This window comes from Sus scrofa, chromosome 17, assembly GCF_000003025.6.
Source record: "Sus scrofa isolate TJ Tabasco breed Duroc chromosome 17, Sscrofa11.1, whole genome shotgun sequence".
NCBI classification, from domain to species: Eukaryota; Metazoa; Chordata; class Mammalia; order Artiodactyla; family Suidae; genus Sus; species Sus scrofa.
The window spans coordinates 28,406,094-28,422,142 of NC_010459.5; the positions used below are offsets into that span (position 1 = coordinate 28,406,094).

At 53.5% G+C, this 16,049-nt stretch overlaps 1 protein-coding gene and 1 long non-coding RNA gene across 6 annotated transcripts in view; one reads left to right on the top strand and one right to left on the bottom strand.

The window, feature by feature from the left end:
• LOC110257455 lies at positions 1,807 to 6,458 on the top strand. The gene is made up of 2 exons (XR_002340064.1): positions 1,807 to 3,633; positions 4,269 to 6,458. It is a non-coding gene; the product is annotated as an uncharacterized LOC110257455 (long non-coding RNA).
• RALGAPA2 (Ral GTPase activating protein catalytic alpha subunit 2) overlaps positions 2,003 to 16,049 on the bottom strand; it is a 271,136-nt gene continuing 257,089 nt past the window's right edge. For 2 of the 5 annotated variants that reach the window (XR_002340063.1, XM_021078026.1), the window contains 2 exons: positions 7,920 to 7,959; positions 2,003 to 5,103 (listed from right to left, as the gene is read on the bottom strand). Coding sequence is in view for 4 of the 5 variants with exons in the window: in XM_021078026.1 (XP_020933685.1) it covers positions 7,955 to 7,959 (5 nt within the window). In the remaining variant the exon portion in view is untranslated. The remainder of the gene's footprint in view (positions 5,104 to 7,919; positions 7,960 to 16,049) is intronic. The other 3 variants (XM_021078032.1, XM_021078029.1, XM_021078030.1) reach the window with 2 other exon arrangements.

A 16,049-nucleotide genomic window follows, 5' to 3' on the forward strand; every position in this document is an offset into this window, starting at 1 on the left:
ATAAACTTTTTAATAAATTGACGTGGCCTCTATTTAGCTCACATACAGACACAGGACCATAAGGTCAGCTCGAATGCGTACAGAAGTGAACAGACATAAAGCCTGACCTTTTCCCTCAGAGATACGCCACAGCAGAGACCATAAAAGCTGCTGGAGTTCTAGTATACTGAGAAAATCATACCATGACCTGGCTATACCTAAAGGCTATTCTCTCTTTGGATTCTGACATGTAACAAAAGCCAAGAAGAGCGTTATTTGTAGCAGTGGCCCTTTTGGAACCACTGGACATTGGATTCTGCTTGGAATTCTGCAGAAGGTCTGCAAGATACGGCCGAAGATTCGATGAGTATTTTTTCGAAGATGAGCAGGATCACTCACAGGAAGTATGAAGAGGGAAATACCACCTCCCTCCACCACCCCCGCCAATTTTTTTTTTTTATAAATAAGACAATAAGCTGCATTGAGACTTTCATACCAATATCCTTTGAAAGTCAAAGGACCATTTTTCAAACTAAGAAGAATCCATAATGGATGGTGGGGCTGGGGCCAGGGGCAAAAGTGGGGTTGTTAGGAGGGTGGGTGCTGCACTGAGCAGGCTGCTCCTTCCTCAGTGTCCCTGATGGCCCCCCCCACCCTGTCCCCTCCTGGATACACATGGGGGAGGGGGCCAGGTGAGCGCTGCCCCACGCATTGCAGTGGGCTGACCCGAGCGCCTCAACCCCAATGGATTTGCAGATCAGAATGGTTAGAGGGCTTTAAAAAGAACAGATGCTGGGCTTCTGCCCAGACCTGATGGATCAGAATCTGGGTGGGGCATGGGCAGGACTTAGGATCTTATGAAGCCTCCTTAATGATTCCAAGATTCCAAGCCTAAGGCTGGGAACCATGGCTTCTAGTGGCGAAACTCTCCAACTGCATTGAACTTCACTCCGTGAGGAACCAAATGTTAAAGGCACAACATACCTTCACGTGAGGTCTTGCTATTAGTCAAAAGCTGAACAAAGCCAACTGATTCAGGCTCCACTCAGCTCCCAGGAAGACACCCAGATCTCTGCTGAGGTCACTAGAATGTCTTGTAAGTAACAGGTTCTCAACAAATATTTGCTAAATGGACAAATGAATGCTTTTCACAAAGCCTGATTGTCTCATGTCCTGGAAGTCCCCTGCTGTCTAGAGCATGGAGTAGCCCAGGAGCAGTGGCCCTTTTGGAATCACTGGACATTGGATTGTCCTGAGGTAGGGCCAGGTTGTCCTGAGGTAGGGCCACGACCTAGCTTCAGCCCAACAGGAGGCATTACTACGTCTCGTCTGTCACTTAGTCACAAGACAAACCCTCAATGTCTGGCTCTTGCTCATCAGAGTCAGGGGCTCCGGACCCTGAAAGGGTGGCTGGTGCAGAGGGCTGCCCTGGAGAGATGGGGCCGGGGCCCGGGCTCACTGTGGATCTGTTCAATCATGAAGCGAGGATGGACTTGGACACACGAGGTCAGTGATGCTTGGACTCCGGTGCTCTTGTGGGTGGGTGTGGGCATCTCATGTCATGAACTGGGAGATCACCTTTACATAAACATGTTCACATACCTCCCTGTCTCCATCCTGACTGCCGTTTTGGATACATATTGAGGTTCTGGTTAAAAACAAGTGCTTCTGAAGTTCTGGTCATGGCTCAGCAGTTAACAAACCTGACTAGCATCCATGAGGACGCGGGTTTGATCCCTGGCCTCGCTCAGTGGGTTGAGGATCCAGCATTGCCGTGAGCTGTGGTGTGGGTCACAGATATGACTTGGATCCCAAGTTGCTGTGGCCGTGGTGTAGACTGGTAGCTGCAGCTCTGATTCGACCCCTGGCCTGGGAACCTCCATATGCTGTGGGTTAGGCCCTAAAAAGACAAAAAAATAACACTTTTGAACAACTTCCTCCGATAACAGGTGTAAACCATCTTTTTTTAGATGCCAGGATAAACTTTGTCTACAAACTATAATGAAAACAAAAAGAAACAAAGTGCTGTGTTTCTACTTTATTAGGTTGTCACAGTAAATCAGAATTAAAGAGAGAAAGAGGGCAAATTGGAGAGCCAGGCAGTGGCCATCAGCAGCCATGGGTGTCCCTGGGCATGAGCCCCTTCCATCGGCGCACCGGGGTGCACACGACCTGCAAAGTGGGTTACAGACCAGGTCTCTACTGCCTAGGCACAAGCCCTGATGCGGAGCATCAGGAAAATTAAATAACAAGAGCAAAATAAAAATCAAATGACACGCTATAACTTAATTTACCGTATTTATCAAATTTTGTCCTTATTTACATGTACTAAATATTGTTGACCTGAAAACATTCACTTAATGTGTCTGTCATACATAGGTACTGAGTGCAACTAACATGTGGTTGGCTTTGCCTTCGAATGTGGACATTCCCTCCAGCAGCTATAAGGTTACAATTCTGTGTAAGACATCACAGTAAGCGTGACAGCTTCCCTCAAACTCCAGAGGACACAAATGTGACAGTAAACAAGGCGCGGGTGTTCACACCTGAGGAAGGTTGGGAAGACGTGATGTGCCTTGTCTACGGATCCGCAGACTCTTGGGGGTAAGGCTCGGGGTCTGATTGGTCAGCCGCTCCCCAAAGTCAAGGCTGAAGCCCACTCCTTCGCTGTGGCTCTTGGGAACTGCAGCCTTGACCTCAGAAGACACTGTGACGGTCACCTACCCAAGCTAAATGTCCTCCCTGCTGTCTGCGTGAGGTGGTGCTATTTAAAATGTCGTCATTTGTGGAATTACTAATATTTTTTTTAAGTACCCTATGCAGGAAGACTGCAGAGCAGCATTTTGCTGCAGATGGAAATCAGCGTGCCGAGACGTGAGGGGGCTGTCCTCGTCCTGCCTGGAGGCTGGCAGGTCTTAACCATTTTGGGCTAATTAGGGCCACTTCAGTTTACAGATGGCTGACCTACTAATGTGACAACTCAGCACTGTGGCTCAGGTGGGTCCCCACCGGAAAAGTGACCCTTGGCAATTTTGCTGAAAGGCATTTATTACAAAAGCACAATATTTGCTTTTCTAAGTTAAAAAAAAAAAAACCAAACACTTGATCATTTCAATTTTCCACCCCAAATAGCAAAAATGATTCAAGTCCACATGATTGCAAACAAACCTGGCTCAGATCCCCTGTTCCCTGATTCCAAACCTCCAAACCAAAACTGTTACTGAGAAGAGCCGTAAAACTGCTGGTGTCACCTGGGGTCGTGGGGTTGTCAAGCCGTTGAGAAAGGGCTGCTTACCTGCTACCTACAACTGCACTTCCTACTCCAGGTCAGGAGGACCGGTTCCTGGAGAGAAAAGGGACTCTTGGAGCACAGGTCCAGGGGAAGTCAACGTGATTACAAGACTCTTGACTAAATCCAAGAATTCCGCAACAGGGGTTGAGGCCGAAATGTTCTCCTGGAAGCTGCGATCAGAGCTCACGTGGGACTCGGGAGCCCAGGGACGAGCGATGCCCCTTCCTGCAGGAGCGAGGGCTGGCAACTTTGTAATATCAAGTGGGACAGCAGTAAGAGTGTGAGTCTGCGCCATGGGGGCTGAACCACGCCGACCAGAAAGCCCAAATAGCTCCAAGCTGGGGAAGGGATGCCAGGGGAAGGTAAGAATCGTGACATTTGCTGACACCACCAAAAAGGCTGTCACTTCCAGTCACCCTTTATGTTGCCATTAAGCCCCAGTAAGTGAACAAATTGGGCCTTTTACAGGACAGCCCCAAGTGCTGCTTTTGTCTGTCCCCAGTTCTCTGGGGTTCAGATGGCGCTCCAGCTGCCCCCCGCTGTGGGCCTGGCCTCAAGCCCCACCTCTGAGCCCCTGGAAAGCAGAAAAACCAAGTCTCTTGAGAATCCCAAGTCCCCTCCTAATAGGAGTGCCCTTCTCAATCCGGTCCCACTGTCCCCAAAGCAAGGCTGGCTCCTGGGTCCACCCCCTTCTCCTGCAAAGATCAGGGACTAGCCAAACCCATAGGACAGTGACATTTGGGGAGGACAGCAGCTTTGCCCAGGAGAGTGGGCTCAGAAGGCGGCCAAGGCAGGCTGGGTGTGCCCAGAGATGGGTGCAAGAGCAGGGGGGCGGGGGCAGGAAAGCACCTGCGCCGGGACCTTTCTGGGCCCTTAGCCAGGGGCTCCCCAGTTCTGAGCCCAGGGCTAGCTCTGGAGATGGCGCAAGAGCCTAGGTGACTAGCAGAGAGCCTTTGCCCAACGCTCGCTGACCCCAGCTTTTCTTTTTTTCAAACAGGCACAACAGGCCTTTCTTGGAGCAAAATGGGTAAAAAGTGGGGGGAGCAAACCCCTTGCTGGGGATGTCACCCTAAAGCTCTGTGTGAGGGGTAGGGCAGTGAGGCACCGCCACCGGGAGGCTTCCTGACCGACCGGAACTTTCGAAAGACAGGACCCTGTGTTTCTAGAATCACCTGCGCACTGTGGATGGAAGCTTTCCTCTCACCCCCTGGAGGCCTCCAGCAGGGTTAGGGTCAAGGTCAGGAAACCTCTCCCCAGGTAGCGGGCATCAGGGAACCAGGTGGGAAACATTCAGCAAAGGAGGTGAACCTTCTCCTGGGCTACCGACCCGACGGAAAGCCAATCTCTGGGATGATGAAGTTTGTAAAACCATCAGTCCTAACAGAAGATCGAGTGGGATCAATGCGGGGAACGCTCCTCCAACAGGCTGACAGGCATTCTGCAGCCCCCAGTGAAACACGACGGGTTTACAGGTGAGAGGAAGCCCCGGGTCCAGAGCCAGGTGCTCACCCTGCCCCCACCCCAGGAAAGCCCGGAACCGGCTCGTGTTCCCTCTGCGCCTGCAGCCCCAAAGGCACTGCGTGACAGCCGGCTTGTCTCTGGCGGGTGGCGACTTTTTCTTCTTTCAAAGCCCAGGCTCCTGAGATATCACCGCCACCGGTTTGAAAGTCTGCTCCGCCGCATTTTGGGGCTTCCTCTGTAGCTTTGGACTCGCTGAGGCACCAGCTGGGCCACCGTGACCGGAGTCTGGGTTTGGGGGCTTGGGTGGGGAAGCGGGGGTCTCATCCATCTTCTCCTCCCCAAGAGGTGCCGTGGGGAAGGCGCTCAGGGCCCTGGAAGGAAGCAGAGGGAGGCCTCGTGGGCACACGTTCCAGGGAGGGTGCGGCTCCCAGGAGCAACGGGGTGGCGCGCGTGCAGGGATGTCTCCTGAATGAGCCCTCGGACCAAGGTCTTTCCTCCCAGGCCTCGCTCTGCAGCGTGACAGGGGCTCTGCATCTTCAGTGAGGCTCACTGTCCAAGGGACAAGTGACGAAGGAGGAGGAGAGGCGCTGGTGATGGAGGTGGGGGCCCAGCACAGCATCCCTGCCCAGACTCCGAGACAAACTCCAGGGGCAGCGCTCCGATCTGCCCTGTTACTATCTACGCAGATTCCCACATTGATACTTTACGCCGTGAGTTGCAACTGGATTATTCCCCAAGGGGTCTGAGATGGGAGCGCAGGACCGACTGAGCGAGTCCAGAGGAGGTGCTGCTATCTAGCTCCCGAGGGAGAAAGGAAGCTGCCTTTTGTCATCCCCTCCACCCTCTACCCTCTACCCGCCACCCCGGGCTGCTCAGGGGAACAGCGCCCGCTGCTGCAACACCCAGCCGCTGTTGCCGTGGCGGGTCCCCAGGCGGTGCTTCGAGGGAGGACCGTTTCATCACCTTCCCCTGAACCTATTTTTAAACTCTGCTGGCTTCACCCCGAGCTTCCTCAAAAGCAGGCTTTCTAACCATTTCCCGACATGCTTCACTTCCGGGGCTCTGGCCTTTGACATTTCTATTAGGGGCCTCCGAAATTAATTTACGCAAGTGATCTTATTCACAGGCAGCATCTCCTCTCACTTTCAGACCTTACCTTACTGTTTCCAGGGAGAGCCTCTGAAATCAATACCTGCAAACACGCTTGGACCCAAGCAGACTGTCTGCCCCTGTGCTATTTGGAAATTCAGAGCCGCCAGCCCGGCCCCAGGAAGGTCGGACAGAGATAGAACTCCGAGCCCCTCTCCAGCTGTTTTGGTCTTTGAAAACAGCCTACTCTTGACAAAGGCAGCACAGCTACACATTATCCTCAGCAGAGATGGGCTGCTAACAGGTATTGCCCCAACCCCTTGGAGCTGGAGGCAGGTGTCCGCATGTAGTCCAGGGGAGCAGGCAGCCCTGATTCAACCCCAGGTCATATTTCATTTTGAAATACCTTCACTTCAAGTTGGATGTGACTTCAGGTTATTAACTAGGAGCCACTGTAGCCACTTTGTAATTGGATCAATTGGGAGAGGGGAGCAAAAAAAAAAAAAAAAAAAAAGTAAATGAAAGAAAAAGTGATGGTCAAAGGACCGATATTAAGTAATTCTGGATCAGAACAGAAATATTTAGATGCTTCCCACCAGGGAGGCACATTGGGGGGCCCTCTCGGTCCTCTGCTGAAGCTCGGCAGCAATGCCAACTTTGTTGAGCTGAGACGCTCCTCAGCACTGGCTTTTTGTGCATCTGAGGGCAGCGGCCCCATCGCCAGGGGCTGCAGAGAGGTCACACTGAGGGGGAACCTGCACCGCACCCCGCCTCTGGCACTGCATTTCTCCAGCCCCCACCTTCCACTGGGGCACGTCCCCAGCCAGCAAAGACTCCTGTCGTGCCCACTGCACCCCATGAGTGATGGGGAGGGGGCAGCTTCGGACCAGCAGGCCACAAAGAGGGCAGGTCCTTCCACCCCTGGCCTCTGGCACACGCTGCCCCCACTCTGCCCTGTTTGTGGTGCAGGAAGTGGGGTGGTGAGGAGATCTGTTCAAAGGACACCACAGCCCCACTTTTCCACTTTGGACGAGGAACAGGAGGACGTGCGTGGATACGAGGGTCCCTGCAAATCAAGCCTTCTACTCGGATGCCACTGTTGGAGGGGACTATGTGGCCTGCTGCCTGGCCATCGGGCGCACCTGGGCTTTGTGGCTCATGTGGCCCTGGAGGTGATGCAAGTGGGCCCAGGTTGGAACAATTCTGTGGCCAAGGAGCTAGGAAGGGGCAGTTGGCTCGGAGGGTCAGCTCACTGTGGCAGTGGCCCTGGCGCTCTGGATCAGCCAAGAGGCTGAGACCCCACCTCCCACTCCCGCATTTACTCAGAGATGGGCGGCTGCCGCAGCTCTGCTGCGGGTGATGCTGATAAAAGACAGCTCACACCCGACCTTCCCCAGCATCATCGTCTCATGTGGCCTCTCTTCCTCCCATGAGCCCAGGAGTGGATACGGCCAGGGCCACCCCTGGGGGTTTTCTGCCAGCACTGCCTCGAGGTGGCTGTCGTCCAACAGGACGCACGGGGCCTGGACCCCAGACTGCGGCAGAAAGGGGAGGCCTTCCAAGGTCACACATGCTGGGCTGGGCTGCCCTCTGGGTCCTAAACCATAGTGACCCAGGTTCTCCACCCTCTGGGCTCCCCCAGCTTTTGTCTGCCCTTCCTGTCCCAGCTGTTCCATTCAGCAGACCCAGGACAACCTGCCCTCCTCATTCCCGGCCTCAGAGGCCCCATGAAGGCCAGAGGTCAAAGGCCAGCCTGCACGTGCCGCGTCTTATCGGCCCATCTCAAGATCCTGCTCCTCCAGGCTCCACAACAAAAAAGGGGGCAGCCCCGGGTCCCCAGGCTCCCCAAGGCCCCCACACACAAAAGGACGGGTGACAAAGACATTTTCTGGGATGGCAGGTGCTGGTGTCAGATTCTACCCAAAGGTCTGGCTGGAGAGGAGGGAGGCTGGGTTTCCAGGGAGGGCAGCGCAGACACGCAGGGCAGAGCCTTGGAACGGGGAAGGGAGGCAGCAGGACCCCTCGGGGGCATCTCAGCCTGTGTCACCCTTCCCGAGAGCAGGGTGGTGGAGCCAATCCGCCGAAGTGTCGGTCTTACCTTGTTCAAATATTGCAGCGAGGCCTTTGTGTATTTTAATCTGAAGGGAAAGAACATAAAACGAGATGTGAATCCAAGCCCGGACACCCACAGCTCAGCTCACTAATGAACACAGTGCTCATAATGCATTTGTTCCTGGGCTGCTGGAGTGTTCCTGCAGCCTTGGAGATGATTATGAACTGGAAAGCCACCTGAAATTCGACTTGGCAGGACATTCTAGCTGCCGTCACACGGCCACATGTGTAAGTGTGAAATGAAGGTGACGTTAGCTTTCCCAGGATGTGTGACAGATGCAGTTGGGAGCCCCACAGATGCTGGGCGGCACAGACCGTGGTGTCCCTTCCAGCTGCCTGACATGTCCTACAGGTTTGGTCTCAAATATAGTCAAAGGTAAGCGTTTTCAAGACTGGCACCTGGAATTCAACGGGTGACCTGAAAAAGTAATTGATACCCTTCTAAGTGTACAAGTTTACACATCTCAAGTTTCATTTCACAGGTTTTTGAGAGGTACACAGTGTATTAAGTCAGTACAGGCGTCCCCTGTGATATGACAGTCCCCAGGGAGGAAGCATGCCGTGCAGGTGTGAAGGGAACCTGGTCGTGGCGAGCCTGGACCGCAAGCTCACCCTCACTCCCAGAGCAGCAGGATCTGAGCATCCCGCCCAACCCAAGCGGGGCTGTGAGCTCGTCCTTGCTTTATGATAGTTTTTCTCAATCACCCCATCTTCCCACGCCAGCCTATTCCTCGAGTGGGCTTCTGTCGCAAATGCAGCCTCTATCTGTGCGAGGCTCCTCACCCCAACCCCCACCACACTCCTAAACTGTCACTAGAGCAGCATCAAATCCGGACAAAGGACATTCATCAGTGACACAGACTGCTGTCCTCCCGGCCATCGCTGTAAACTTGGATTGTCTGCTGACCTTGCCTGCCAAGGCTGGCACCGCGACGGAGCCAGTTTCTAAGACGGATGCCGTCGGAGGCGGTGCCCCTGAGCCATTGTAGGTGGGGCTCTCGGGAAGAAGCCTGGGCTTCTCTGAAGCTGGGTTCTCCAATCTGTCAGTGACAATTCACTCCTCCCCACCTCCCAAAACCTCTGGGGCTGGGAATTTTGCGATGATGCGGTAGGTTCCTCTGTCCTACTCCATTGCAGCCACTGTCAATCGCTCCCTCTTTACACGCGGAGTGCTCCCAGCCTGTGCTGATTCTTGGTGCTTGACCAGAATGCTTTCCCTGGGGCCTCTAAACAGCCCTAGGGCCTAGATGTTCCATTTGCCCCCAAAGCTCTGGTTGGCAACACAGAACATCACAGACCATCTCTGCCTGAGTCTTCCTCGCATGCAGGGGCTTGACTTCTCGGGGCCCCGGGCTGCTGACCCTCTCCAATCTCTAATGTGAGCCAACGGTCTCCCCACGAAGGGGCTCCCCGGGCTCTCCTCCCCCGCAGCCCCTCAGCCCTGGCTCTGCTGGGCGTACAGGCACCCGATTGGTGGAACCAAGAAAACAGATGGCGCGGCTGACAATGGAGGGCTTGTTTGTAATTGCTGATGAGGACCGGCCGGCTCCTCTCCCGGTGCGTCCCCAGATGCAGCCCGGTGTGGTGTGCTGGACCAAACAGAATGTCTCAGTGACTGCCAATCCACGGGCGAGTTAAGGAGATGCAAAGCAGAGACAGTTGGGGGCTGCAGTAATTATTCCATGGGGCTCAAATGTCACTTGCCCTTGACACACAGACAGGGCTACCAGAGGGCGGGAGCCTGTACTTGGAGCAGAGGAGCGGGCTGTCAGCTTCCTGACACGTCCCTGGGGGTCAGCATGAGGCACCGACTAACCTGGGCAGCACTGGAGGCACCAGAAGTGATCACTGTGCTTGAAGGTGCATGGTGCTTGGCTTGGGGGGGTGGGGGGCACAAAGCCTAATTATCTCATCCTTTTATCACGTGGCTGCTGGTACATGCCAGGTACCGTTCTAGGCTCTGGGTGACAGCAGCGAGCAGAGCAGATGAAACCCCAAAGCCGCTGCAGCTTTGGCGGAGGAGGAGTTGTGGCATGACACTGAGGGGCAAAACTATTGCACATTTTATTTGCATAAATCCCATGTGTAAATATGGTAAATAAAGAGATAAATGGTATTTCAGGGGAGGGGACAAACTAAGAAATAAAAATGTCTCAGAAGCCTCTATGGTGGGCAAGAATGAAAAAAGGCTGGGAAGCACTGATGGAGGGTCCTATCTGTTTTGAATTCAGAGTTTCCTTACACATCAGCGGTGCTGGGGGTCCAGGTCGGCCTGCTCACACCTGAGAGCAGCTGAGCGAGATACCCCGGAGACCCTCCGAGAGTAACTCAGGGCCAACGGGCCATCTGCGGCCACCAGGCAGCTCAGACAGGGAGCAGGCCCCAAAGACCCGTGAAGGCGCTGTTAGAGAAAGATGTCCTGCTTCTTGGACCTCGTGTGATTCTTTTGATACCCGAGTATCAACAAGGACTGAGAGACAACAGGGTAAACCACCATCCTGGCTGGAGACATGTCCTACTCGACTCGGCTCTGCCTCTCGAAGCCTTTTTAAGAACTGGGACCCCCCATATCCACACATGTCTCTCTGCGGCCTGTTTTCTCCGGCTGTACTTGCTGGGAGAGAGAAAGAGCAAGGCTGGAGCGTCTTATCTCCGAGGCGAGGCTGCCATCCGGGACTGCCCCCTGGGACAAGACTGGGCAGGGTCAGACAAGAAAAGTGACTGCTCTCCCTGTGTCCTCGTCACCGAGCAGTCAGTGTGGGAAATGACTCACCAATTCAAGAGAATTAGGGAAGGGAAGGCCTTTGCGAGCTGGCACGGGCAAGGGAGAGAAACCGTGGACTGGGGTTCCAGCTTCAGGCGAGCGCTAAATATGCGCAGCAGGAAGGCAGACAGCGCGGGAGATCAGAGAGCTGCCTGGGCCATTCAGACCCCTTGGAACGGCGCTGAGGAGTGAGACAGGTGCAGGGTGGATGGGGGGAGCCTGGACACTCAGCACGGGCAACCCAAGGCCAAGAGGAATTAGCCAGCCTCATTAACATTTCCAAATGGCCCAAGGATGGCTTCCAGAATCTCCAACCCAGCAGCAGAGGCTGTGTCTTGGCCCTGGCTTTGGGCTCGGCTTCCTTTTTTTGGTCGTTGGTCTTGCCCGTCAACTTTGGTTCAGAAGCAGAAAGCCAGGACAGCTGGACAGAAAGGCAGGCGAGCAGAGAGGGTGCCTGTATTGTGTGCCCACCTGTGCAGGAGGCCAGGCAAGCAGGTGGAACGTTCTTGAAAACGTTTCTCTGGCATTTTGTTTTTTCTCTTCCCCTTCTATGACTATCATGTACTTTTACTGATCTATGACTGAATTTAATGAAATTAAAAATTGAAAATGAGTATCCTCGTGGACACAGATGTTTCCAGCCACTTTTTGCCATCTCACAGAATGTAAACACTGAGATCTTGGCCCTGGAGAAGCTGTTCATTTTACCAGATTGAATTTACATCTCAGAATGGAAAACCAGTACAGAATTTTTTTTTTTTTTTGGTCTTTTTTAGGGCCTCACCCACGGCACATGGAGGTTCCCAGGCTAGGGATCCAATCGGAGCTACACCTACCGGCCTATGCCACAGCAATGCCAGATCTGAGCCGCGTCTGCGACCTACGCCACAGCTCACGGCAACGCCAGATCCTTAACCCACTGAGCGAGGCCAGGGATTGAACCTGCATCCTCATGGATGCTAGTCAGATTGGTTTCCCTGAGCCACAACAAGAACTCCAGTGCAGAAATGCTTACAGCAGCAACAGTCACAACAGCTAAAAAATGGCAACAGCGCCCACGTCCACCACCTGATGACCAGAACCAAAGTGCAGCCCATCCTTACAACAGAAAATTACTTGGCAATAAAAAGAAATAAAATACTGATACAGGCTCCAACATGGATGACCCCTGAGAACCTGCCAAATGAAAAAAGCCAGTCTGCAAAGACCATATCCTATCTGATTCCTTTTATACAGAACATCCAAAATGGGCCGATCCATAGAGACTAGCGGTCGCTTGGGGGTGGGGGTGGCATGGGGGATGGGGAGTGACGGCTAGCGGGTTTATGCTTTCAGGAGGGATAAACATGTTCTAAAATCAGATTGTGGTGATGGTTGCACAACCTTCTGAATATACTAAAAACACTGAATTGCATACTTTAATTGGATGCTTCTTTGGTATGCAAATTTTATTTCAATAATGCTGTTATTAAAAAAGGCAAAAAGAAGTCTAGGCAGCACTACTGCCATCACCTTCCAAAAGCGACACAAAGGAAGTGGCTCCCAGTTCTAGGGAAACACACAAGACCTAGGCGCAGCTCTGTGGTCCACAGGCGCCACGGCCACACACTTTCAACCATCCTCAAAGCAAAGAAAGTGGCGCTGCCCCTCAGGGGACACAGAGATTTCCCTTCAAGCCTGTCTCTCAGCTTTATTCTAACGTCAATTCACCTGTCTGTAAACACCCAGGTGTGGCCATGGGCAGCGAGATGGGAGTGGCAGGCTTCAGGGAGCCGTATGGCTGCATGTCACAGAGGGTTGGGGCCTTACCTGGAGTAACTGCCCCAGCGCTGGGGACGGAACTGGGGAGCAAGGCTGCCCGGACCTCCATGCAGGAAACCCTCCAGCCACAGGGCCTGCCCAGACACACTCTGGCAGCGGCACAAGGCGGGCTGTGTTTCATGGGCCTGCCTGAGGTCAGGGCTGGGGTGGCAGAACCTGCCAGGGAGTCCCGGAAGGCCCAGCGGCTTTCCTCGCCCTTGGCGGGCACTCTGGCAGGTCAGTGGAGGGTGGCAGCTGGGGTGGGGCACAGGTTGCGGGGGTGTCCTCGGTGTACCTGGGGCTGATGATTGGAAGTGCTCAGACGACCGGGATCAGACTGTTCTGCTCAACACTCTGCAGCGATGCTACCAGGCTCCTTAGGCGCTGAGAAACGGATTCTGGCCGCGTCAATGCCATACACTTTGTGATCTTTCTTTTTACAAAGTGGATGCGCATGTTTCTCATTTGTAAGGGATTTCTTTTCAGCCTTTTGAGGGACTTTAAAGGTGAACAGGAAAGGAGGAACCAGCTTTTCTCTTTATTATGCTCCTGAGAGGTTTACTTCCAGATTATCATCATATAGCCTTCTGGAAAAAGATTATAAAACATTCTTTTTTTCCATCAGCGGATTTAAGTGCTGGTAAGAGAGGTACCATTTGGCCTGTGCTTTGGTTGTTGCTAAATAGAAATTCAAGCAAAACTATCCCATCTTCCTGGCCCCCCGGCCACTCCCGGCCGATGGCTGTGGGGGTCCACCTTCCAACGGCTGAAACTGGAAGGAATGCAGGCCCAGCCGTGGCTCACAAGGAACGTGAACCTGGGGTGTCAGGTGCTCCAGACTCTCCTGTAATAAATTCTCAAGGTCGTTTCAAGTAAGCTTTGAGAGTCATTTCCAAAACCGGTCTGTGAGACAAATTCTTGGTACTTGCCGGCCATCTCTTGGCAACTGCTGTGTGTCTCTGGGGCCGTCATTAACAGTGAGGCAGGAGGAAGATGCCATTTGCACTTAAAACCCCATGGGACTGCGAAACCAGGGCTGACCTCATGCAACAGTGCACAGAAAATGCAGCGGCTTCATGCTCTCCCAGGGAGCGAATTAAACATCCTGTTGGTTCTTGGGAGTGAACAGCCTGGGTCCCTCCTCTTCCCAGGAGGCCAGGACCAGCCTCTGTCCCAGCCAGGCAGAAGGGTCCCCCGCTGGCTCTGAGGAGTGGTCTCTTCCTCTCCACGTCTGATTCTTCTCATCCACGGCTTTCGCTCTAGGAACCGCTGTCCTCAGCCAGCGTGGGAAAGTCACAGACTGGCTGGCAGGATGTTTAGTGGGACATCTAATACCTGTCAGGCAAGTGGCTACTCGTTCCAGGCTCATGAAGCAGATGCCCAGCTCGGTTCAGAGAAATCTCAAGCCAACTGACCCAAACCACTAACCGCCTTGTTTTGGTTATGATTTTTTTTTGTCTTTTTAGGGCCGCATCTGTGGCACATGGAGGTTCCCAGGCTAGGGGTCAAATCGGAGCTGCTGCTGCCGGCCTATGCCAGAGCCACAGGAATGCTAGATCAGAGCCACGCCTGTGCCCTATACCACAGCTCAAGGCAACACCAGATCCTCAACCCACTGAGCAAAGCCAGGGATCGAACCCACAACCTCATGGTTCCTAGTTGGGTTCGTTTCCGCTGTGCCATGACGGGAACTCCTGGATCAACCTTTCTGATATGTAGTTATGGCTTGGAGCTAACTGATCTGACCTTACTAATAATTAACCCACTTTGGTGATGCACAAAAAAGTACCTGCTTTTCCCTAACAAGACTCTGAGCTCTAGGAGGGAAGTGGGGACAAAGTACGTGGTCTCTAGAGCCCTTCATGGGGCCCTGTACTGCTTAGCACTGCCCTGCTCAGTGGCAGCTGCCCAGGGAAGGTGGGGCCCGTGCGGTAACAGTGACATTTGGCAGGTGGCACCATCATTTTCTATCAGATCCCATGGAACAAACCCTTGTCTCATCTCTCTTTCCTCTTCCAGAGCCAATGCCGGGGAGAGTGAAAGAGTTGTAGAGGAAAAGGGATGAAAAAGCACGAGGCAAAATAGGACAATTGAGAATTCTCCTTAGATTCCTAAATACCGTTTAGGAAAGCATCCTAATCAAGCTTCAGTTACTCAAACTGTGTTGCCCAGTCTGTGGCTTCATTTGGCCCCTGGCTTCCCCTCCTCTTCCATATCCAGGTCTGGCGCTCCTGCTCGGCGCTGGCCCACTTTCACTAAGAGGCCGGGGAGTGAGGGGGGAAATGAGACCCAATTACAGGTGTTTATTCTGTCTCTTGCATCAGGCCCAACACACATCTGTGGTCTCAAGACACACCTGTGCCCCTCAGAGCAAAGGCTGACTCCTTCCTGCCTGCATTTCTATTGTGCTCCTTTTGCATATGCTATAAGCAAGAAAATTATGCGTCATTTTCTAAAGCAATGACAGCCCATTAGAGAGAGAAGAAACACACACAGAGGACAAAGCCTCCCATACGCCGAGGAAAATCAAGAAGTAATGACAAGTCTGAGGGCACCGAAATGGGGACGGCAACAGCACAGAGGTACCGCCATGCAGGACGGTGGTTCTCAATCCTGCTTGGATTTAAAAGGAGCCACTCCCCCACCCCACGCCCCTGAATGAAGAATCTGAACCTCTGCAGGGGGGTTGGGGGCAGAAAAACAGAATTTGGTTCGAGGATTTGAGGGTGACCCAGGGCACAGCTGAGGCAGTACTGCCGGGTTCAGGCGATGGGATTGTGGGTTGAAAAAAATTCCTATGGATGTTTTATTACCTTTCAAGAAAACACATCTGAGTTTTTAAAAGAAATGCCAGATGCACAGGGATCAGGCTGGGCTGGTTGGTGATGTGGGCGGGAGGGTGGGGCCAGGAGGGGTGACAGGGTTCGAGGGGTGGTCAGTGGTTCTCAGGCTGGGTGACAATGCTGCCCAGCTACAGCCCAGCACACCTCGGGTGGAATGGGTGGCCCTGAGCCCTTGAACAGATGGTGACATCAGAAAACCTATATTTGGGGGACACTTGTGGAGGATCTGGGTAGGGTTCTGGGATTTACTCCCAGCCGGCAGCCGTGGCTCTGACGTCTGTCCCACAGGCTGGGCACTGGGCCAGCTCCTCATGGGTCGTGGCCCCATTTGTACCCCCTCTTCCAGGAGATGGGCTGATGCAGGCAGAGGGGGATCCAGGAGAGGAGAAATCGGGAGGCACAGGGGACACAGGAGGAGGACGAGTGGGAAGAGGGCTGCACACGACAGAGGGAGGAAAAACCCAGACGCCAGGTGGTGTGGTGACATGAGCTGTGCATGCCTGCTGAGGGTCCCTACACGCTGGGCACTATCCTCACCCTCGCACACATGTTACCTTGATGAACCCTTAACGAATGCCCTTAAGATTGTACTATTTAGGACCGCGTAGAAGCTACTGCTGTCAGACCCATCTCACAGAATTGGACTCTGGGTGTCTGCAGAGTGACACCTACTTGGCTGAGACCACAGGCAGGACACGGGGGGACACAA